The sequence below is a fragment of the Balaenoptera borealis genome (assembly GCF_965194805.1).
Source record: "Balaenoptera borealis genome assembly, chromosome: 1".
Lineage (NCBI taxonomy): Eukaryota > Metazoa > Chordata > Mammalia > Artiodactyla > Balaenopteridae > Balaenoptera > Balaenoptera borealis.
The window spans coordinates 161,384,369-161,409,865 of NC_138860.1; the positions used below are offsets into that span (position 1 = coordinate 161,384,369).

At 40.3% G+C, this 25,497-nt stretch overlaps 1 protein-coding gene across 2 annotated transcripts; it reads right to left on the reverse strand.

Annotated features, from left to right (window-relative positions):
* Positions 1-1,029: 1,029 nt before the first annotated feature.
* Positions 1,030-25,130, reverse strand: ZFP69B (ZFP69 zinc finger protein B). 2 transcript variants are annotated; one of them, XM_082388564.1, is made up of 6 exons: positions 14,795-15,492; positions 13,855-14,289; positions 10,489-10,574; positions 8,076-8,202; positions 7,714-7,809; positions 1,030-2,466 (listed from the first exon to the last, which is right to left on the reverse strand). In XM_082388564.1, the coding sequence occupies exons 2-6, from the start codon at positions 13,979-13,981 to the stop codon at positions 1,298-1,300; spliced, it is 1,605 nt and encodes a 534-aa protein (XP_082244690.1). In that variant the 5' UTR covers positions 13,982-14,289; positions 14,795-15,492; the 3' UTR covers positions 1,030-1,297. The 2 variants fall into 2 exon arrangements, with proteins under 2 accessions (XP_082244690.1, XP_082244691.1); XM_082388565.1 differs by lacking the exons at positions 1,030-2,466; positions 7,714-7,809 and adding an exon at positions 15,576-25,130 and having other exon boundaries at positions 8,014-8,202; positions 14,795-15,240.
* Between the last annotated feature and the right edge of the window lie 367 nt (positions 25,131-25,497).

The following is a 25,497-nucleotide window of genomic DNA, read 5'->3' on the forward strand; positions in this document are numbered from 1 at the left end:
CTTACGTGTAATAATGGAATTGCAGTTAAGTCTTAAAAGAGTGGTGGTTATCTTTTAGAGATACATCTCAAAGCACTTGTGGATGAACAAAAAAAGTATCATTATGAAATAAAGTCTGCATAAATATCTCCATAAATAATTCCTAGGCTTCCACAACAGCATTACAATTGTGATATAAAAAAAAAACTTTTTGCAACAAAATACCAAAGGAATTGGAAAGGAAATAAGATTTTTGGCATAGATATAAACAAACATACAAATTTGACATTAAATGACAGTCCATTGTCAGTATTAATCATTTTACATACTCTATAGCAGGAGTGGCAAACTACAACCCTCGGGCTAAATGCAACTCAAACTTGTCTTTTAAATAAAGCTTATTGGAACACAGCTACACCCATTCATTTGTCAGTGGTTCTCAACTAGCAACTACCTTGCCCTCCAGGGGACATCTAGCAATGTCTGGGGAAAGTTTTGGTCGTCACAATGGATATGGGGACTACTGGCATCCAGTGGACAGGGATGCTGCTAAACACCCTACAATGCACAGGATGGCTGCCCATAACAAAGTATCTGGCCCCAAAATATCAGCAGTGCCAAGATTGAGATATCCTGATTTATATATTGTCTCTGGATGCTTTTGCACTAAAATGGTAGAGTTGAGTAGTTCTGACAGAGGCCATATGGCCTACAACACCTAACATATTTACTATCTGGCCCTTTATAGAAAAAGTTTGCCAATTCCTCTCTATAGAAAACCATAAAATATAAGTATCTCATGTATAGCAGATTATCTATCAAGTCTAGAAAACTCCCTTTAACATTATTTCTTCTAGAAATGAGACAACTGACATTTCTATTTATACCTCTTCTAGCCATATAAAGGGCTATAGTAAAGATTATATTTTATTCTGATTCATTAAAGGGATATTTAAAACAGTGACTCTCAAAGCCAATCACAGATCACTGGCCTGTTGTGATGATTTCACTGGCCCACAGTGAAATGAGAAAAATAAAGACAAATTTGGGAGATTTTCATAAAGCCAATTTAATTCAATGTAAAGGGCTGTTCTCTACAAATATATCCTTCCTGTACTTTTAAATATTAAAATGTCCTTTCTTTTCTGAAACAATGTGTATAATAGGTAGTTTTTTTTTAATACGGCAAAATTAATAGTTGTAACATTGGGTCAAACCATTAAAAAAAAATTATTGGTTCTTGAAATCCAAAAGTCAGAAAACCACAGATTTAGAGGCTTTTGCTCCAATTTGGGGATTCTTTGATGTTGAACTTATTTCACATATCATTGCTGAAGGAATTTCTTAAATGTGTTTTGCAATGTTGAATAAGTGATGAACTACAGCTGAAGGCTTTTCCACATTCATTACAATCATATGGTTTTTCTCCAGTATGAATTCTCTGATGTTTAGCAAAGGATGAATCATGCCTGAAGGCTTTCCCACAATGACTGCATTCATAAGGTTTCACTCCAGTATGGACTCTTTGATGGATAGAAAGATGTATTCTCTGGCTAAAGGCTTTCCCACATTCCTTACATTTATATGGTCTTTCCCCAGTATGAGTTCTCTGGTGTTGAGTTAGGTATGTGCTGTGGCTGAAGGTTTTACTGCATACATTACAAATATAGGGTTTCACACCAGTATGAATAATCTCATGTTGCCTGAGGTGTCTAATCTGGAAAAATGCTTTTCCACAGTCTTTGCATGTAAAAGGTTTCTCTCTGACATGAGTTCTCAGATGCTGGATCAGTCCAATGCTCTGGCTGAACGCTTTCTCACATACACCACATTCATAGGGTTTCTCCCCAGTATGAATTCTAACATGTTGAGTAAGAGATGATGGATGTCTGAAGGTTTTCCCGCATTCTTTACACTCATAGGGTTTCTTGCCAGTATGGATTCTCTGATGTGGAATAAGGGATGAACTTTGGCTAAAGGCTTTTCCACATTCTTTACATCTGAAAGGTTTCTCTCCAGTATGAATTCTCATGTGTTCTGTAAGATGAATGAGCTGTTTGAAGATTTTCTCACAAATATTACATTCAAAGGTTTTCATTCTTGTATAATTCCTTGAATGATTAATCAAACCTAAATTGCATCTACTTTTCTTTCTAGATATGTCATATTTATGGTGTCTTTTTCTTGGAGGATCTATTGGTCCTGGAATAACTTTTGAGCACACATTAATACTTTTCACACATCTGTTAGATTCTTGGCCTCTCTCCTGCGTGAGTGTTTTCTTGTGGATCAAGAGGATTTGCCCTGCACCCATTCCTTGGTTCTCCTGGTGGTTTTCTAACTTATGACATTTGGAGACCCTTCCCAATGTGGAAACCAAGGTGCTTCCTCTTGTGGACCTTTCCATCATCAGGTCATGGTGTAATTCTTCCCATGAGATGTCATTCTTTAAGACTGACTTTTTGGTTTCTGTTTCATCTTCCAAGTCTGAAAGAAATCCAAAAATATAAATAACTCATATTCACTGAATTTTAAAAAATAAAAGGCCACAGTGAGAACAGGAGGGAAAAATATATATATACTAGGTACAGGAGGGTTGGACTGTCTTCAAATAGGATCCTGCCACCTAGAGAGCTGATATGAAAGTAACAAAGTGGTCAACACAAAGAAGCTGTTAAAAGTATGTAAGGTGCCTTTAAAAATTGGGAGGAGTTCATCCATGAGAATCGCAAGAGGAAATGGACTAAGAAGAAAGCATCACTGGAAGGGCAAATATCAAGAGATAAGACAAGGAGATATGAATTCTAACACGATATCATCTCGAGCTCATATTTCTATGACAAAATTTTATTTACTTAAAAAAATTTAAGTATCTCATACTCTGTGCATGTTAAAATAAAACATCAAATAATATAGAAATGCATTCACTGAAAAAGGATAGCCTCTCTCAATCTCATCCCCATTTCCTTTAATCTCTTAGGATTTTGGAATGCATCTGTTCACATTTCTCAATAATATACACATGTGAATGTGTGCATTTGTGTATATATGGTCATAAATATACATTTCTACCCAAAAAAGGGGATCATGGAGTACATATAGTTCTGCATCTGTTTTGTTTTTTTTAAACTCAATTATATGTCTGTACATTTAGATTTATCTCATTCTTTTTAACAATTGTATTACATTCTACTTACAGACATATTTGTTTGACTTTACTAAAAAATATTCAGGTTGTCTCTGATTTTTCACTTTGTCATTATATATAAGTTTGTGTACACTCCTGTCAATGTTTCATAGGATTTACTAAAAAGGAAGTATTGGGTTATGGGTATGTGGGCTATCAGTGAATATGGGTGCCCTTCCCTGCAAACTCACTGGATTTTTATCAATCTTCATAATTTCTGCCTATATAAGAGGTGAAAAATGATTTCTTAATTTGTGACCAAACATTAATTACACTGTAAAATCTTAAAAGATAGAGAATATGTATTTTATCCATAGTATACATGACGCAGCATTTTTGGATGAGGGAGTTTCCTGGATTTTTACTCTCTATTCCTAGCCAACCATTCTGGACCCTGTCATCCTAAAGCACCAATATTTCCTGTTCACGGCAAAATCTTAGTCCCCAGAATGTCTAACCTCATTTTAGTAATAGCGCATACAAAGTACTTGGTAATAGCTGAATAAATTTTGGAGTGGACTCAAAAAGCAAGAAGAGATGTTTGGATTACTTACTACAGGGAATAAGGAGGCATTTAACTTTTCTTTTTAGGGTAAAAAAAAAGATAAATGTGATATTTCAAGTGGTCAAATCTGGCAGTAACATTCAAAATGATTCAGAAAAAAAAGGAAGACATCAACAAATACAACTAGAAATTATAGTAATTGGCATGGGATGATGGGAACCTGGCTTAGCAAGGTATCAACAGAGATGAAGAGTAGAAGTGGACCTAGCAGGTAATATCAAAGAAGAAACCATGGAGAATGAGGGAAAAACAGAGTAGAAAGCATGATACATTCTTGCTGATACCATGATTTCTAGTCTCAGAGGCTAAAAGAACAGGAGGAGTCAGGATGAGAACTTTGTTTGGGAGAGAAGATAGCTTCTGTTTTTGGATGTGCTGGGCTTGAAGTAACAACAGCATGTCTATATAGAGATGTCCCAAACACCAGGGATATGTGAGAATAGAGTTCATATGAACATATATGACAAAGATGAAAATATGGGGACTATAGATGCCAAAGGGATAGTTGAGACCATCATAATGCATTTGTGGGAGTTTGTGCAGAAACAGAACAGCAGTGTAAAAGACAGAGGCTCCTCAGGGATTGTGGCAGAGACTGTTGGCCATTCTGAAATCTCTTCTCCCTACTTCTGGACACACAACTATACTATATTTCTCAACCTTCCTTGAATTTGATTGAGTGAAGTGACAAAGGTCTCCCCCATTAAGTGAATGAGAGTGAAAAGTGATGTTAGCCATTCTAGTCTGGCCTGTAAAAACCACCCAAATGAACCCCTTTGTGCTCTTCTTCTACTGCTGGCCAAACTTAGATGATGAGGAGGCCCTCGAGGATGATGGAACCACCATGTGGAAGGAATCTCTGTCCCTGAATTGTCAGGGGGAAAAGAACTGTCCACTGAACTAAAAAGATCAATACATGAGCAAGAAAGTCCTATTCTGTGTGAGCCAAACTTTAGAGTCTATATACTATAGTAGTTTAGCTTAGTCTAACAAAGGCGTCAATTATATATCTGCATTAAAAAAGGAGACTTAGAGGAAAACATAGGCAGAACATTCTATGACATACATCACAGCAAGATTCTTTTTGACCCAGCTCCCAGAGAAATGGAAATAAGAACACAAATAAACAAATGGAACCTAATGAAACTTAAAAGCTTTTGCACAGCAAAGGAAACCATAAACAAGACCAAAAGACAACCCTCAGAATGGGAGAAAATATTTGCAAATGAAGCAACTGACAAAGGATTAATCTCCAAGATTTACAAGCAGCTCATGCAGCTCAATAACAAAAAAACGAACAACCCAATCCAAAAATGGGCAGAAGACCTAAATAGACATTTCTCCAAAGAAGATATACAGATGGCCAACAGACACATGAAAGAATGCTCAACATCATTAATCATTAGAGAAATGCAAATCAAAACTACAATGAGATATCATCTCACACCGGTCAGAATGGCCATCATCAAAAAATCTAGAAACAATAAATGCTGGAGAGGGTGTGGAGGAAAGGGAACACTATTGCACTGTTGGTGGGAATGTAAATTGATACAGCCACTATGGAGAACAGTATGGAGGTTCCTTAAAAAACTACAAATAGAACTACCATACGATCCAGCAATCCCACTACTGGGCATATACCCTGAGAAAACCATAGGTCAAAAAGAGTCATGTACCAAAATGTTCATTGCAGCTCTATTTACAATAGCCAGGACATGGAAGCAACCTAAATGTCCATCAACAGATGAATGGATAAAGAAGATGTGGCACATATATACAATGGAATATTACTCAGCCATAAAAAGAAATGAAATGGAGGTATTTGTAATGAGGTGGATGGAGTTAGAGTCTGTCATACAGAGTGAAGTAAGTCAGAAAGAGAAAAACAAATACAGTATGCTAACACATATATACGGAATCTAAGGGAAAAAAAAGCCGTGAAGAACCTAGTGGCAAGACGGGAATAAAGACACAGACCTACTAGAGAATGGACTTGAGGATATGGGGAGGGGGTGGGGTGAGATGTGACAGGGTGAGAGAGTGTCATGGACATATATACACTACCAAATGTAAAATAGATAGCTAGTGGGAAGCAGCCGCATAGCACAAGGAGATCAGCTCGGTGCTTTGTGACCACCTAGAGGGGTGGGATGGGGAGGGTGGGAGGGAGGGAGATGCAAGAGGGAAGAGATATGGGAACATATTGTATATGTATAACTGATTAACTTTGTTATAAAGCAGAAGCTAACACACCATTGTAAGGCAATTATACTTCAATAAAGATGTTTAAAAAAAAAAAAAAAAAAAAAAAAAAGGAGACTTATGAGAAGCATTGAAGAAGCAATAAGAGAGATAGAGGAGAAAAAAATTATTAAATTAGCTGGTGAAAGAAAAGATACCAAGAAGGTGGGCTTCCCTGGTGGCGCAGTGGTTGAGAATCTGCCTGCCAATGCAGGGGACACGGGTTCGAGCCCTGGTCTGGGAAGATCCCACATGCCGCGGAGCAACTAGGCCCATGAGCCACAGCTACTGAGCCTGCCCATCTGGAGCCTGTGCTCCGCAACAAGAGAGGCCGCGACAGTGAAAGGCCTGCACACCGCGATGAAGAGTGGTCCCCGCTTGCCGCAACTAGAGAAAGCCCTCGCACAGAAACGAAGACCCAACACAGCCAAAAATAAATATAAAAATAAATTAAAAAAAAAAAAAGACCTAAAGAAGAAATACATGGCGAATATCTTTAAAAAAAAAAAAAAAAAAAAAAAGATACCAAGAAGGTGGTGTGGTCTATATAACCTAATGCTGCCCTGCAGGACAGCACCATAAGAACACAAACTGTGGCAGCTTCCCTGGTGGCACAGTGGTTAAGAATCCGCCTGCCAATGCGGGGGACATGGGTTCGAGCCCTGGTCCAGGAAGATCCCACATGCCACGAAGCAACTAAGCCCATGTGCCACAACTACTGAGCCTGAGCTCTAGAGCCCACGAGCTACAACTACTGAAGCCCCCATGTCACAACTACTAAAGCCCATGTGCCTAGAGCCCGTGCTCCACAAGAGAAGCCACCACAATGAGAAGCCCGCGCACCACATGAAGAGTAGCCCCTGCTCGCTGCAACTAAAGAAAGCTCGTGCGCAGCAACGAAGACCCAATGCAGCCAAAAATAAAATAAATAAATAAAAATTTTTAAAAAATTTAAAAAATAAAAATGGGTTGTAATCAAAAAATAAGAACACAAACTGTGGAGTCAGAATGATTAGACAAATACTGATTCCACCAAGTAGTAGCTAAACGATCATGTACAGATTTCTTAACCTAAGAGCCTTTTTTTTCCTCATTTGTAAGATGGGGTTAAAGTAGGCACAGGACTCGCAGAAGCCAGCTTGGAAAACAGTGTCATTATTACTGTTCTTAGAAGTTGAAGAAGACTATTAAAAGCCATTGGATTTGGTAAGATGGAATTCTGTGGTGACTTCTCAAAGAGTCGTAAATTATCTGAAATAAAAGTTAAATTACACAAGTTAAAAGGAGAATCAGAATTGAAGATATGGTCATAGAATAAGATTTAGGAAAAAAATTTAAATGGAATCATCAGAGAAAGTGAAAGTCATGATAAAATAACATAACGATCTGGTGAAGGGTACTGTCTTTATGAGGAGAGATCCATGGATAACTGAATGTATAGGAGAAAGAAACTATGATCAGGGTAAGGTTTAGAATGCTGGAGAAAGCAAGAAAACCACAAATGTCAGGTCAGGAGAAATGGTGAAGGCAGCTAACTAACCCTGATGAGAAAGCCATCTCTTTTCCTCTGACTCCAAAGAAACTAATGAGAAGAGGCAAGTGCAGGAAAGGGGGACGGAGTGGTAATCAGGTTTCTTGTGGGTCTCACCCGGGTGGCTGCAGCCTCCCCCATGGCCTGAAGAAGCCTTTTAGCCGAACTCTCTCGCAAACGTGACAAAGCCTCCATCTGCCTTGCTCTTACCTGGACTTGGACCTCCTGAAATCTCTCTCTCCATCAGCCATGGTTCTCCTCCCTTCTCCAACTGGGAAATCACACCAGGTTTGGAAAGCTGATATCCTGCTCGTGAAGAAGAAGAAAACTACATGTGCTGAGGTCAAAGAGGCATCCCAAGAATTTAAAGATAGTTCTTTGTTATTCAGGCCTTCTGAAGGGTAGAGTAGAAAGACCAGGGCAGAAAAGACCACAGCAATCCTGACTTGATGTTCAGAAGGAACTAGAAATCTCTCACACAGAACCCAAAGACCAAGCATACCACTTAACTTAGAAATAAAGATTTTTATTCCAATAGGCAGGTTCTAGTTACAAGGGGAACCCATCCTTACCCACTGAGACCAGGTTCCCATAGTTCTCCAGCATCACCTCCCGGTACAGATTCCGGTGAGCAGGGGCCAGCTGCCCCCACTCCTCCTGGGTGAAGTCCACAGATATGTCTTTGAAGGTTAACAGTTCCTAGAACATCAAATATGTTCCTTTTCAGCCAGAGTTAGGAAGTTGTTCTAACCTTGTCTAGATGCTAACAGATTTTAGCCAAGTTTTCCTGGACACCCTCTTTTTTTTTTTTTTTTTTTTAAAGCAAATCCATCACAGGGGTGGAGAAACACCACTCAGCAGAGATTCTCCTCAGGCTAGACAGGTCTAGTCTATGTCAGTCTGTATGTAAGGACTTAAATTTATGAGGTAGTCTGCCACATGCGGGAGCCCATCTCTGATGCAGGAAAGGCTAGAAAGAGATCTCTTTGTCATCAAGCCTCTGCCAGCTCCTATGGACACCCTCTTGAAAACTAGCTGATTCTCTGCTGGAGGTTACAAAACAATGTAGGGAGTGTGTAAGCTGTCTTTTCCAACACACAATTTGGTTGAAGGCAAAATACTCATGAACTATATTAAAGAAGGTCACAGAACAGTATATAGTAATTTAGGTTAAGGACAATAAAAATCAGGACTATTTGAGAAAGGAAAGGGTTCAAAAGGGGCTAAGGCCACAAGAGAAAACAGGGACCCTGGTTGGGCTGAAAGAATTGGTTAAAATGAGAACATTTCGGGACTTCCCCTATGGTCCAGTGGTTAAGAACCTGCCTTCCAATGCAGGGGACGCAGGCTCGATCCCTGGTCAGGGAACTATGATCCCACGTGCCGCGGGGCAACTAAGCCTGCGCGCTCTACAGCCCGCGTGCCACAACGAAGAGCCCGCTTGCTGCAAGGAAAGATCCCGCGTGCCACAAATAAGACCCGACGCAGCCAAATAAATAAATATTTTTTTAAAAATGAGGGGCTTCCTGGGTGGCGCAGTGGTTGAGAATCTGCCTGCCAATGCAGGGGACACGGGTTCGGGCCCTGGTCTGGGAAGATCCCACATGCCGCGGAGCGACTGGGCCCGTGAGCCACAATTGCTGAGCCTGCGCGTCTGGAGCCTGTGCTCCGCAACAAGGGAGGCCGCGATAGTGAGAGGCCCGCGCACCGCGATGAAGAGTGGCCCCCACTTGCCGCAACTAGAGAAAGCCCTCGCACAGAAGCGAGGACCCAACACAGCCATAAATAAATAAATAAATAAATACAAAAAAAAAAAAAAAAAAAAAAAATGAGAACATTCCAGCATGGATAAGACCCTTAGCTGGGTATTTCTGTTGGTAAAAAAAGTATGTGAGAACAGCACATTTTTAGAGGGAGCACGAATTCTGCCTAGTAAGGAAGATTCCTTGACCAAAGCAGACACTGCATTGTGAGGTACAAGAGCCTGTTATGAATGATCTACACAAATTAAATAACCATTTGGGTTATTTTTTAAAAATATTACCAAATGCAAAGAGAACCCAGAAGCCAGAAGGCTGAGATAATAACAAATTCCTTAAGTATGGAATTAAGACTATTTTAATGCTTTTTATGTATTGTAAATAATTCTGGAATGCATTTCAGGCCTACTAGACACTAGCCTCCATATTTAACCGATAAATTTGAGGAAGGTTAAAGACATGGGACTAAACCCTGTACCATGTGATTTTGGAAGTTATGATCACTCCACTTTAAAACTCTTCTGTTCTCTAATAATATCTCCTTCTATATTGGTTTTCTCTGATTACTCTCTAATTCTCTTGAGCTTCCCTATGCTTCTGGGGTTTGGCTGTGCAGAGCTTTGCCTGCCGGTGTCACTGGTTTTCTGATGAGCTCATGTATGATACGCAGAAACTATTAAACTGCTCTTGGAAGTTCTCCTTCCTTTTCTTCTTAGCCTGTTTAGTTTGTGTCCTTTAGGACCTGTCAGTAGCTTCTCTACTCATTTCTCTATCATCTATAATTCTGCTCCAGGACATGACCAAAAATCCTTTCTTAAAGGTCATTAATGAAGTGTGTACATCTCCAAGAATATCAGAACCTCTCTGTTCATTTTAAAGTGTTGCTTTAAATATTTTACAATGTTTGTCTTTCCCCTGGATGACATCTTGAGATGCTTAAGGGCAAGAATTATATTCTATACTTTTTCTCTCTCTTACACACACACACTCACACACATGATTTTTAAATTTGTTGTATAAATGGCTAGAGGTTTGCTAGAAACAAGAGGGTTTCTGAGGAAGGTTACTACAGGTGGGGAAAATGCCTGTGAAACCAATCCATGCAGCCTGGTTTCTAACAGGCTAAGAAAATCCAATCCAGGAAGTCGAGTCAAAGAAAATCGAAGCCAGGGCTCTTAAAATCTGAGAAACAATTTCAAGAAAGTGACAGGAAACTCCAACCTACCTGGGATTCTGCGGTCAGGGACCCAGATGTCACTTCATCCTTAAAACTTTCTCCCCGGGTCTCATCAGCATCCTGAGATAGCAGAACTGGGAAAGGAAAAGAGCTATGAGGTTTGCATCTTCCCAGATCCCCCAAATAGAAAAACTGCCTGCAGACCTGCTGAATATGGCCCCTCTCTCAATACATTCAATACAATGAGGGACATTCAGAGCAACTCAAGAGCAGGCTGGAGCCTCCTTAAGGAGGAGGATCTGCAGTGCGTTGACTGGGGGATTAATGTTTCCCAATGGACAACGCTGGTCCAAAAGCACAGACCTACCAGGCCATTCCTTTGTACAAAAATCCTCAAAGGTTCCTCACTTTCAAGAAAGAAAAATCCAAACACTTTACCATAGACTTCAAGATCCTCCACAACCAGTCCAAAGCTGCTTCTTCAAGTATTACCTGCCTCTAAACACCATCCTTCATCCTCTGGACACACCCACCACATAATCCTATTCACCATTCTTTGAACATACCTGGATAGCACCCACCTCAGTACTTTCCCCCAAGTCCTACTCAGTGAAAAACTGAGGTATCCTTCTAGACCAGTTCGAGTGAAGTTTTCTCAGATCCCCTTAATGAGAGGAAAGCTTCCTCTCCCCTGTATTCCTCCAACGCTTGGTTTTTATCTCTACACTGGTATCTATCTCAGGCTGCCTCCTATTATATTTATTTTTATACTTATCACTGTCAATTGAGTATTAGTATGAGTATATGCATAGAAACTGTATCTGGTTCATTTTTTCCCATCTGCTACTTAAGCACAACTAAATTATGCCAGGCTGCTAGAATTCAAGAAATACTGGCTGAAATTTGACATATTAAAAATATGAACTAGCAATTAAGGCACATGAATTATTATCCTTGTATTTTTCCCTTAACTTTTTATCATGAATATTGAACACCCATATATCTAACACATTAAATGATCGTTAACATTTGCCATATTTGTTTCATCTATCTATATTTTTTTCTGAACCATTTCAAAGTTGCAGACATCATGATACTTCCTCCCTAAATACTTCAAAGAATCTTCTCCTGCATAACCATGATACCAATTATCACACTTCAGAGAGTTAACAATAATTCCATAGGATCATCTAAATATTCAGTCCATATTCAGATTTCCTCAACTGTTCCCAAACTGTCTTTTATCCTAGATTTTTTCCAGTTAAGGCTCACACATTTTAAGTGGTTATTATTCAAAGTCTCTCTTACTCTAGACAGTACTTGCCTTTCTTTCATGACACTGGCATAGGCTTACTGTATCCTCATGGTGGGGTTTCTCTTATTTCTCCATCCCCTGTATTTTCTTTAAACCAGAAGTTCAGCCTTTAAGATTAATTTGGATCAGGTTAAACATTTTAGGCAGGGATTCTTCATGGGTGATACCATGTGCTTTATATTACATCACCCAGAAGGCACAAAATGTCAGGTTATCCCATCACTGGGACACTTGGTTAAGATAGTGATCACTAGGACCTCCCTGGTGGTGCAGTGGTTAAGAATCCATCTGCCAATGTAGGGGACATGGGTTCGAGCCCTGGTCCGGGAATATCCCACATGCTGCAGAGCAACTAAGCCCGTGCGCCACAACTACTGAGCCTGTGCTCTAGAGCCCGGAAGCCACAACTACTGAAGCCCGCACGCCTAGAGCCCGTGCTCCGCAACAAGAGAAGCCACTGCAATGAGAAGCCCACGCACCGCAACGAAAAGTAGCCCCGCTCGCCACAACTAGAGAAAGCCTGTGCGCAGCAACGAAGACCCAACGCAGCCAAATATAAATAAAATTATAAAAAACCAAAAGATAGTGACCACTAGATCTTGTCATTGAAAAAGTATGTCCTTTCCCTGGCATTTAGCAAGTGATTTGTGGGGGCCATACCTTGACACCATGTGAATATCCTATTCTCTACCAACCTTCCAATTACTTCATTTACAGTAAAATATTCTATCATTCTTTCTACATTTATTATTGGCAGGTATTCTCTGAAAAGGATGTAAAAAGCAAGGTAAATGCATCCTTCATTCCCATAAAAACCTATTTTCAAAGTAAGAAATCAGTGTATTAATCACTTCCAATATGGCAGATGAGTTTTCTCCCCCCATTTTTCTCTGTTATATTTATTTATTTTGGGGAGTTTCCTAAATTCTTTTTCTTTTTTTTAAAATTTTTATTGGCGTATAGTTGCTTTACAATGTTGTGTTAGTTTCTGCTGTACAGCAAAGTGAATCAGTTATACATATACATATATCCATTCTTTTTTAGAGTCCCTTCCTATTTAGGTCACCACAGAGCACTGAGTAGAGTTCCCCGTGCTATACAGAGCAGGTTCTCATTAGTTTTCCATTTTATAAATAGTAGTGTATATATGTCAATCCCAATCTCCCAATTCATCCCATCCCTCCTTCCCCCCTTGGTAACCATAAGTTTATTTTCCACATCTGTGACTCTCTTTCTCTATTTTAAGTGTCATCATGAATGTGTGGAGTTTTACTTATTTAAGGTGTTACAATCAATCTGGACACTTAGGGTTTCCCTGGTGGCGCAGTGGTTAAGAATCCGCCTGCCAATGCAGGGGAAACGGGTTCGAGCCCTGGTCCAGGAAGATCCCACATGCCTTGGAGGAACTAAGCCCATGCATCACAACTACTGAGCCTGCACTCTAGAGCCCATGAGCCACAACTACTGAAGCCCGTGCTCTGCAACAAGAGAAGCCACCGCAATGAGAAGCCCATGCACTGCAATGAAGAGTGGCCCCCGTTCGCTACAACTAGAGAAAGCCTGTGCCCAGCAACGAAGACCCAACGCAGCCAAAAATAAAATAAATAAATAAATAAAAGGCCCTTTAAAAAAAATCTGGACACTTAAACTGTCCCCAATTTGAACCGGGCTTCTGCATCCTTCTGGTAGACGTCCATTGGTCTTTGAGCTCTTCCTTGCTATTCTAGCACAAGATACTCCAGTCTCACCTGGTACTTTCCCTGCTGTCTTCTACTTCTGGCCTACCCACCCCATACCTGGACAGGTCATTCATTTGATTCACATTTCCTCACTGTAAAATAAGGAAAATCAGGCAAGTCCTCCCAGCCCCACGCACCCATGGGGAAGATAAAAAGAAATAACATACACAACCATGACACTGAAATATTCGTTTTAGGCTGAACTAACCACTACTACTTGGGAAAACCCCAAGCCAGGAGCAATAATCGAGAACTCCAGAGACCTTTTACCTAAGTAGATGCTCTGCTCGGGTGCCCACTTTCCTTCCCACCCTAGCCGATGCTGCTCTGCCTCCCTCCCACCCAGCAGTCTAGTCTCACCTTCTCCTTCAAATATCTTAGTCACGTCCTCCCACAGGGGCGCCCCCTCCGTGGCCTTCTTTGGATGGTGCAACTTCACCCAGGTGCTGGCCTCAACGGGCAGGGTGAATAGGAGTCTCTGAAGCATGATGACTTCAGCGCTCCTTTCTGGCGAACTGTAGCTCAGCTCACAGGGCAGAGAGTCCTGACTGGGCTTGTCCACTTTTGATGAGGAAACTGCCGGAAACTGACGGGAGGCTTCACAGTGGCACAGGTGTCCTCCACGCTCAGGAACCCGGCGAACATACAGCACCAAAATCCGGAGTCCAGACCTTTTCACTCCCTAGGCTCTCAAGGAACACGTCCCATCCTTGCGCTCCATCTGTCTCCTCAGCAGGCAGCGGGAGGCTCCAGGTGTTTATTCTAAATCGCCAAGTCTACAGGCCCCTAGCCATGCTGGTTAGAAAACATCAGAGTCAGCAAAAGGATCCGGAAAGTTCAATCACATGGTGAGAATTCTAGAACTTGCACCAATCACTGAACATTTTTTACAAAAGATACATGGAGACCGTGGATATACACAGTCCATATGGTCCAAAACACTGCGCTGGGGTCATGAAGCATAAAGGGATAAATAAAACCCAATTCTTTGTTTTAGGCAGCACTAGGTTTAAAGTAGTCTGAGATTTGGAATCAAAAAGGATCTGGCTTTGAATCCCAGCTCCTTCCCTTGCCGGCTGCGGCAAATCACGTAACCCCGCTAATCCAGTTTCCTCCTCCCGAAATGGAGAGGATAAACCTTTTCTCCAGGGCTGAACCGCACGGCCCTGCCCTCGCAGCCTTTGTCTGAGCTCGACTCTGGGGCGCGGGGCACACTGCGCGCCACGGGTGACGGCGGGCGGGGCCGAGGCGGCGCTACCCGGCTTGTCCCCTCCCCAGACCCAGGGGAGCCCTGGCTCACCCCTCTCACCAGCTCGGGCCGCACGCCCTAGCCCTCCTGCCGCGACGGACCGGTCTCCGCGCAGTGCCAAGATGCCCCACGTAGCGCAGTCCGGCTGGTGCGCCTGCGCGGCAGCAGCCTCAGCGCGCGGTTCCCGGCGTCCTGCGGGGCAGCCTGCCAGCTCGCCGGCGCCTCCCAGGATGCGCCCCGGGATACGGTCCCATCACTCTCCGTTTGCACGCAGCTCGGGACCCGAACCCAGGGTGAAGCAGCCTGCTACTGCGGAAGGAAACAAAGCCTGTGTTCCCGTCCCCGCCGAGACTACTGAATAGAACCGGCTCCCCTCTGCCAGGCATAGACGTGTGAATGTTTCCGCCGGGAGATTTGAAACCCTTGACAAAGGGAAACATCTGTATCTCTTTTTTGTCGAAACAACGTTGGTGTAAAAGAATCCATACCGGGCTTCCCTGGTGGCGCAGTGGTTGAGAATCTGCCTGCCAATGCAGGGGACACGGGTTCGAGCCCTGGTCTGGGGAGATCCCACGTGCCGCGGAGCAACTAGGCCCGTGAGCCACAACTACTGAGCCTGCGCGTCTGGAGCCTGTGCTCCGCAACAAGAGAAGCCGCGATAATGAGAGGCCCGCACACCGCGATGAAGAGTGGCCCCCACTTGCCACAACTGGAGGGAGCCCTCGCACAGAAGCGAAGACCCAACACAGCCATGGATAAATAAATAAATAAATAAAATTTAAAAATAATAATAATAATAATTAAAAAAAAAAAGAATCCATACCACTTTCACTTAATATGTACGTAGAAAAGACTGAAAGTGGAATGGAATCCAGTGTTTCATTAGAAGAATACCACGGTCAGGTAGTTGTTTGTCCTAATATTCAATAAGTTCTTACGCTAATTGCTTTCCTTATATTTCTAAAATGCCACAAAATACGAAATAACTGTTACCTGTAATCTCACCAAGCAGAGTAACCATTGCTAACATTTGGTGCACAGACACCTACACACACACAATTTTTAAAATGCATTTTTATGTATTTTCTGCAAAAATGATTATACTGTAATGCTGTTTTATTTTCTACATCAATAGCCTACAAAAATAACAATTCAGAAAATAGAATAAAACTATGTGATTGCTGAACTTCCCTGGTGGTGGTTAAAGACTCTGCGCTTGGACTGCAGAGGGCGCGAGTTCCGTCTCCGGTCAGGGAAGTTCCGCATGCCGCGCGGTGCGGCCAAAGACAAAAAACCACAACAAAACAAAAAAACGATGTGATTGCTAGCTATTATGAACTGAATGTCTGTGTCTCCCCACCCAGCCCTCCAAATTCATACGTTGAAGCTCTAACCCCCAGTGTAGCTATATTTGGAGTAAGGAAGTACAGATCTTGGACTTCCCTGGTGTCGCAGTTGTTAAGAATCCGCCTGCCAATGCAGGGCACACGGGTTGGAGCCCTGGTCCGGGAGTATCCCACATGCCGCGGAGCAACAAAGCCCATGTGGCCAGGAGCCACAACTACTGAAGCCCACGCGCCTAGAGTCCCTGCTCTGCAACAAGAGAAGCCACCGCAATGAGAAGCCTGCACCGCAGCAAAGAGTAGCCCCTGCTCTCTGCAACTAGAGAAAGCCCCTGAGCAGCAACGAAGACCCAACGCAGCCAAAATTAAATTAATTAATAAAATAAATTAAAAAAAAAAAAGTATAGACCTTCCTGGGCTTATGATGGGGTTACATCCAGATAAGCCCATGATAAATTGAAAATACAGTAAGTCAGAAATGCATTTAATACACCTAACCTACCAAACATCATAGCTTAGCCTAGCCTACCTTAAACGTGCTCAGACCCTTACATTACCCTACAGTTGGGCAATATCGTCTAACGTGAAGCCTATTTTATAATAAAGTATTGAATATCTCATGTAATTTACTGAATACTGTACTGAAAGTGAAAAACAGAATGGCTGTGTGGGTGCAGAATGGTTGTAAGTACATTGATTGTTTATCCTTATGACTGTGACTGACTGGGAGCTGAGGCTCACTGCCACTGTCCAGTATCATGAGAGGGTATTATACCAAATATTGCTAGCCCAGGAAAAGACTAAAATTCAAATTATGGTTTCTACTGAATACATATCACTTTCACAGAACCGTAAAGTTGAAAGATTATAAGTTGGGGACTGTCTGTAATTAAGATTAAATGAGGTCATAAGGGTGGGGCCCTGATCCTATAGGATTAGTGTCTTTTTAAGAAGAGACACCAGAAGGCTTAATCTCTCTCTGAAGGCAGACACTGAGGAAAGGTAATATGAGGATTTAGCAAGAAGTCACCATATACAGACAGGAAGAGAGCCCTCATCAGAAACTGATCCTGCCAAATCTTGATCTGGGACTTCTAGCTTTCAGAACTGTGAAAAAATAAATTTCCATTGTTTAAGCCGCCCAGTCTATGATATTTTGTTATAGCAGCCCAAGCAGGCTAACACACCAGCATATAGTATTTACAGAGTATGAAGCTTTGTTCTAAGTGCATTACATATTTTTTTAATTAATTAATTAATTAATTAATTTTTTTGGCTGTGTTGGGTCTAAGTTGCTGCATGCGGGCTTTCTCTAGTTGCAGCAAGTGGGGCCTACTCTTTGTTGTGGTGCCTGGGCTTCTCACTGCAGTGACTTCTCTGTTGCGGAGCATGGGCTCTAGGCACATGGGCTCAGTAGTTGTGGCTCACAGGCTCTAGAGCACAGGCTCAGTAGTTGTGATGCACGGGCTTAGTTGCTCTGTGGTATGTGGGATCTTCCCAGCCCAGGGCTTGAACCCGTGTCCCCTGTGTTGGCAGGCGGATTCTTAACCACTGCGCCACCAGGGAAGTCCCGTATTACATATTTTAACCAATGTAGTCCTCATAACAACCCCTTGAGGTAAATGTTATTATTATTCCCACTTTGCAGATAAGAAAACTGAGGTTTGGAGAAGTTAAGTAACTTGCCCTGCATCATACAGCTTGCAAGTGGTGAATCCAGGCAGTCTGCGCTTCTGTCTACTACTCAACAAAAAAACAGCATAAAATATAGTACCAAGTTAATGGTAGAGTCTAGGTAGTGGTACATGGATGCTCACTGTAAAACTCTTTCAACTTTCCTGTATGTTTGAATATTTTCATAATAAAATATTGGAAAAATATTGCTAAGAACGAACAACAAGAGTTATGCAGAACGTTATAAATAAAACCACAGAAGTTACTGATTTAAATGGAGAGAATAATGATGTACACCATATTCATGGATTGGAATAGAACATTCTAAATATGTCACTTTTCCTCCTTTAATGCTCCACAATCAAAATCTCAACTTTTCCTTTTATTAAATTAAATGATTCTAAAGTTTACCTGGAATGCTAAGTATTCCAGAATGGCCAGTAAAATTTTCCAACAATAATGATGTCAGACTTGACCTACCAATATAATTGGTATAAATTGTTTTATCAATATAATATAAGGCACAATAATCAAAATAAGATAAAACTAGTGCCAAAATATACTCATAAATTAATGAAATGAAATTGGGACCCCCAAAACAGACTCGGTAATTCATTTAAATTTAAAATATTATAAAAGTGGCATTACAAATTAGTGGAGTGATGATGAATAATTCAGTTAAGTGTCATTAGGACAACTAATTAGCCATTTAGGGAACTGTATTAGTCTGCTTGGGCTGCTACAACTAAATACCATAGAATGGATAGCTTAAACAGCAGAATTTTTTCTTTTTACAGTTCTGGAGGCTGGGGAGTCCAAGATCAAGGTGCTGGCAAGGTAGATTACATTCTGAGGACTCTTCTCTTGACTTGTAGGTAGTTGCCATCTTGCTGTGTGTGAGACCTCATGTGAGGTCTCACATGACCTCTTCTTGTATGCATACAGGAAGAGAGAGTGAGCTCTTTGGTGTTTTTTTCTTATAAGGACACAAATCTTTTACTTAAGACCTCATTTAACCTAAGATCTTATCTCCAAGTACAGTCATATTGGGGCTTCAAACTGAATTTGAATTGGGCAGGGACACAAACATTCAGTCCACAACAGGAACAAATCAAGTTGGGTTTCTACTGTACATGTTACACATCATATAATTTCTGGAAAGTTAAGTTTTGTTTTAAAGTAAACTACTAAAATGTTCAAACAAAGGTGATTCTATGCATAGTTTTGTGATTAAGTCTCTTATATTTGCAAGGAACAAGTTCACCAGAATTGCTTTCTAAGTTAAAAGGATGATGATGATGGTGATGATGATGATGATGGTGATGATTATTGAAAGGATTCTGGAGTGTCTTTGGGTCATCATAGCCATATAATTATGATACTGGTGTGAGAAATGACAAATAAACCAATGGAACAGACTAGGGAATCAAAAAATAGATTCTAGTATATGTGAGAATTTATTAAATGACAAAGGTGGTAGCTCAATTCAGAAGGAAATGGGTGAATTATTTAATAAGTGAAGCCTATGGAATTTTAGTACTTATCAATCTGGAAGAAAATAAAAACGGATCCCTATCTTAAACCATATTCAGAAATATTCCAGTTGTATTAAACTCTTACAAAAATCTTGCAAGAAAATCCAAAAGAGTACATATACAAATAGAACAGTAGTTACCAGGGGCTGGGGAGAGAAGAAAATGGAAGTTGTTCAATTGCTATAAGGTTTCAGTTCTGCAAGATGATTAAGTTCTAGAGATCCACTGTACAACATTGTGCCTATAGTTAACGATACTGTATTGCACACTTAGAAATTTGTTGAGAGTAGATCTCATGTTATGTGTTCTCATCACACACAAAAAAATAAAAAGGACTCAGGGAAACTTTTGGAGGTGAAAATAGATTCTATATACATTCTGCTTTCTTAATTGTGGTGATGGTTTCATGGGTCCATGCACATGTCCAAACTCATCAAATGTAGACATTAAATACTTGCAGTTTTACTGTATATCAATTATACCCCAATAAAAATGTTGAAAAAAAGTACGTATACAATCTATTAGTGGGAGAAACGCTTTTAACAAAAAGTCTGAAAACTTGATCAACATACTTGACTAGATAAAAAATTAAAAACTTTTGTAGGCAAAAGATCACTTAAACAAAGTCAACATACAGATGACACATCTGAAAAAAATATTTGTAATGCAGATAGACAAAAATATGTATTTGACTCTAAAATATCATTTATTTTAAATACACCATTATTTATGTACTACTAATAAAGAAAAATGTTGCAATTAAATTAATACACAGTTTTTTATAGTGTAGAATTTTATTGTATACTTAATGAAGAAGCTCTTTCAGCCAGACTATTTCTAGGCATGGATTTTTGTTACATCTCATGCTACTCTGTTTCTGTGCCTTTTTATGTACCTCATAATTTTTTCATTGTAATGCCAAACCACTCTGTAACTTTTATGACATTTATCATAGTAATTAAACTCAACAGTTCCAGTACCAACAATGCACATAACTTAACCAATGCTTGGGCACTGACAGTCAATAACAACAATACCTCAACTACTGATTTCAAGTCAACTTCATCTCTGTAAAAAAAGTGGAGGTGGGGGGGAGAAAAAATTAACCCAGTGAGAAAATGGGCAAAGAACATGATGATTAGACAATTCACAGAAGAGAAATCCAAATAGTCAACAAGCATATGAAAAGATAGCCAAACATGCAAATGAATAGTAATAATGATACATCACTTTACACCCAAACTGGGAAAAATAAGAACTATAACAGCTATTGCAAGTGGGAATGCAGGGAGAGAATACTCCCATACATTGATTATAGAAGTGGACACCTGTCTTTCTGGAAAGTAATCTGGAAACATCTCTTAAAATAAAAAATACATATTCTTTTTACAAATCATTCCTACTTTGAGAATCTATCCCTTGGAAAAAATAGCGTTGTTACAAAGGACAACTGTACAAGAATGGTTATTGCAGAACTGGTTTTACTGGCAGAAAATAGGAAAGTAAATGCCCACCAGCATGGAAACTGCTGAATAAATGATGATTGGCCCACACCAAGAACTTTAAAAAGGCCTTATAAACGAATCAATTGGAGCTATACCATCACTTGGTGGGATTTCCATCAGATATTTTTAAGTGAGAAAGTATTAAATTAAATCATGTGAATTTCTTGATATTTGATCAGTTTTGACATACAAAAAAGCAATATATGATTCAGACTAATAACTATCCCCAAAATATGTATATTTGTGTGTATATATACAGGTATATGTGTGTATGTAAATATACTAATTATTATATGCATACTTACGTTTGTGCAGAGTATCTGAATGTAGAGAAAAATACATGCTACACTGTTAACATGCACAAATTAAGCAGAAGGAATATAACATGATCCTAAAGCAAATCATTGTAACATTGTGCTTGAACTGGGGATTTATGCCAAATGATGCTGGCTGCATTATATTGAAGCTCTCAACTCCCTTTATTTCAATAAATGTATTGAAAAAGAGAACAAATTTTTCTACTGTAAATAGGAAAGCATTACATGCCACAAAATAAATAAAAATACTGAATCCAAGAAATTAAAATTTTAAATAAAACAATGAAAAGAAGAAATAATAACTCAGTCAATTTACAAAAGTACATATCTGAAAATAAGTTTCTCAATGCAAAGAATGGAATTGTTTATCAATTTAAAAGTAGGGAGAGATGTTTGAATTGATGTCACTTACCGAAAAAAAAAAAAAAGATGGGCTTCTACATTAATGTTTCCATTTTTCAGATTTGATATGAGCCAGCACTGGAAATCCTAATTCACTTGCATGCATGGTATACAAGGACAAGATAACTGCATTTCTGATGGAGTTAGAAACTAACCAAAATTATGAGAAATTTTTGTTTAATAATTATTTCAATAGGACATCTAATACAATATCTAGAATTTGATCTTCAAAATGTGTCAAGTTGTTTGATTAAAGATCAGAGATACTGGAGAGAGGGCTCCTTATCTATTCATCTCTGCCACCAGATTCAGAAAATCCCTACGAAGGCATTTTAGCAAGTCTTTCAAGTGTCTCTTCATAATCTTCAAAATATAGTCTCAGAGAGTAGTTCAGATGAGTTAATCAGCATATCATCCAAACAAAAGGAACCCAACTCACCGTTTTATTTTATTTTTATAGATAAAAGAACTTTTTTTTAATTAAAAAATTTATTTATTTATTTTTGGCCGTGCTGCACGGCTTGTGGGATCTTAATTCCCCCACCAGGGATTGAGCCCGGGTCCATGGCAGTGAAAGTGCTGAGTCCCAACCACTGGACCACCAGGGAAGTTCCCCAACTCACCATTTTAAAGAGGTCCACCCCACGGCTCCAGTTACACAACATTGTTATTCAGTGCATTTGATCTTTCAAGTGGAAAACTGGTTTAAACCTTGCCTTGCAGGACTGCATTTAGATTGTTTAAAGGATAAATCTATCTGGAGCCATTGCCAGTTAGGAACATGTTCTTACAAATGTGATCCAGAAAGATGAAGTTATTTTAGCATCTTGAAGAGATGCTGCTCTTCAGTGGTTTCATTCAGAACCAATGAGCTTCTGAATGAAACAGAACGTGTTCATTGCCCATCTCTTCATGGATCTGAGAAAACAGGAGAATTCAGTGACCCTCTTTTATAGGACTGATAATCTTAACAGCTTTGTTAGGTATTTATCTTAAACCTTCACGCCCAGGTTCTCCCTGTGCATAATCGGTAAATTTTATTCAAATCACCACTACTGTTCACATTTCCATTACAGTTTTCAGCCTTATCCTTTAGAAATACCATTTTCACCATTGATTCATGATAGGGTCAAAAGGAAATTAACATTATGATTAGTGACAGAGTGAGGCCCAATTTCAATTTACAATTATATAACATTCTACATATTTTCCATCACAAATAATTGTCAACTTCCAGCAGGAGGAATCTGTGCTAGCACTCAGAATCATCTATACTATCCATGCTTGCAAGCACTTATGATGGTAAGTTTAGTTACAGTAGCCGACACTGTTTGTGTCCTGTGCATACCCTTCAGACTTCCCAGTGTGCTTCAGCGATGCCAGCTGCCAGTATCTGCATCTCTGCGGCTGGGCAAGGAATTAACACTGATAACCCTCCCACTACACCCACTACCGGGGCTCAACCAATGACTCTTGCCAGTTGGTTTGCCAATGCCCAGTCTGCTCACCACTAGGTGGCATGATTCTGAGATTTGTATTATGCACTTTCCCAGAGTTTCAGTGTGATTAAGCTCCAGTCTCTTACAGAGATAATAAGCTTAATAGTGTATCCTTTACTGGCTATCTTCCTTTCCCCGTCTCATTTCCCCCACCCCCTATTGGTATTTCCCAAATAAACTACTTGCACCCAACCCTTTGTCAGGATGTGTTTCTGAGAGAACCCAAATCAGTCACTGAATGTGTGAACAATGATCCTACAAATCATGCAGTCCTTGTAAAGTGAGTGCCTTACCAGCCTACACTACTCTAATCCCAAGCAATAATATCCTTGAAATTCCATATTTAATGTACCAATTATATTTCTTCTAATACACATTAAAAATAAATACATAGAAAATTCATCAAGCTATACATGTATAATTTGTATACTTTCCTATATGTAGTATATACTTCAATTAAACAGTTAAAAAGATAAATATGTAACAATTAAAATTGTCTTTCACATAGAGAACAGACTTGTGGTTGCCAAGGGGGAGGGCGGTGGGGGAGGAATGGACTGGGAGTTTGGGATTAGTAGATGCAAACTATAACGTATAGAATGGAGGAACAAAAGGTCTTACTGTATAGCACAGGGAACTATATTCCATGTCCTGGGATAAACCATAATGGAAAAGAATATAAAAAGGAATGTATATATTTGTATAACTGGGTCACTTTTCTGTGCATCAGAAATGAACACAACAGTTTAAATCAACTATACTTCAATTAAAAAAATAAAAAAATAAAATAAAATTGTCTTTCAGAGTCACGGTCACCCCTGGTTCTGAGCTTCTGCTTCCAGTGAATTCATTCAGTTTACAAATCATCTTGCCACTCCACCTAAAAAATCCAGAATTTTGCTGGAGTCCTTTCTCTTCAAAGGAACAACCTTCACTAACACATGAGAATTAACAGATGGTTATTCTTTCTTCTCTTGTCCTCTCTGGAACAATCCCCCGGGGTCCATTGGTTTCACTAGGGAGTGGGCACTCAAAGCTAATGCCCCTTCTCCATCCTGGGAGACAATGGGAGAGGTTAAAGCCATCTTCTTCTTGCTTTCCTTAAACCCCCGCAATATTCATAAACCAGACTGAAGTCTTATGAAAACTTTTATGGCAGAGTCAGGGAAATTCAGAATTACAATCGTAATGAAATTGAACTCTCTTAGAAAGAAAGTACTTGTCACTTTAGACTTCACAAGGACTGTAGTCACAACCCTTGTCCCACAGGTGCTCTTTTCCTTGAGGCTCTCAGTCCATAACTCTCTTCCCTGGGAAAACTGCACCCCTTTCCAAAAGAAGGGTCCCATCCTCTGGCCTTTCTGCCTTCTTAGCCCTTGTCTTGTGGTCTTAAGTTCTAGTTAAAGGGAGCAGATGGAACACATGTATTTAGCTCCACTCCCTCACAAAATCCCATCATAACTGCAGAAAAAAAGGATTTAAAACCAAAAGCATAAATCCAGAAGACAAGAAATGGATGAGTGATGATAGCTTTATGAGTTCTTAAAAGGCTGAATCCTAAGTGAGCAGTGGGGAAAGCCAAGAAGCAACCTGATTTACATTACAGAATCCCCAAAAGCAAACAAATTGGTTGCCTGGGGTACTTCTGGAAATGGGCAGTGAAAGCAATGTTAAACATACAATATTGGTTGCAAATCTGTTAGAAGCAGTTAGATTTCCAGCATCTCTACAGTTCTCCAGTCAGGTGATTGTCCTTCTTTTTTTTTTTTTTTTTTTTTTTTATTGGCATCCCAGGAAGGGAGGCATTTAATCTTTATTTTTAACATGGACATTCCTTTTTTTATAAATTTTATTTATTTATTTATTTATTTTTGGCTGTGTTGGGTCTTCGTTTCTGTGCGAGGGCTTTCTCTAGTTGCGGCGAGCGGGGGCCACTCTTCATCGCGGTGCGCGGGCCTCTCACTGTCGCGGCCTCTCTTGTTGCGGAGCACAGGCTCCAGACGCGCAGGCTCAGTAGTTGTGGCTCACGGGCCTAGTTGCTCCGCGGCATGTGGGATCTTCCCAGACCAGGGCTCGAACCCGTGTCCCCCGCATTGGCAGGCAGATTCTCAATCACTGCGCCACCAGGGAAGCCTTCTTTATCTCTCTGTGGGAGACTGGAGGAGTAGTTTAAGGAGAAGATAAAACAGAGGGGTCTCTGAACTGAAGAACACCAGGCACAGTTGAGGGCAGGGTACTATGCTGGAAATGGAAGAGGGAATGGGGCAAGGATACATGAAAATTTGCACACTGAACTTGAGACTTCCAATCTTCTTCCCAGAATGCTTCCACACAGGTCTATACTCCCTGGGTAGCAAATCTGAAAACACTTCTCCAGTGACTCCAATCGGCCAAAGAGAAAAAGATCTAAAGATACTGACATGGAAGGTTCTCCAAAGATATGGCCCAGGCAGACCACTACCCAGTTCATTATGGGCAG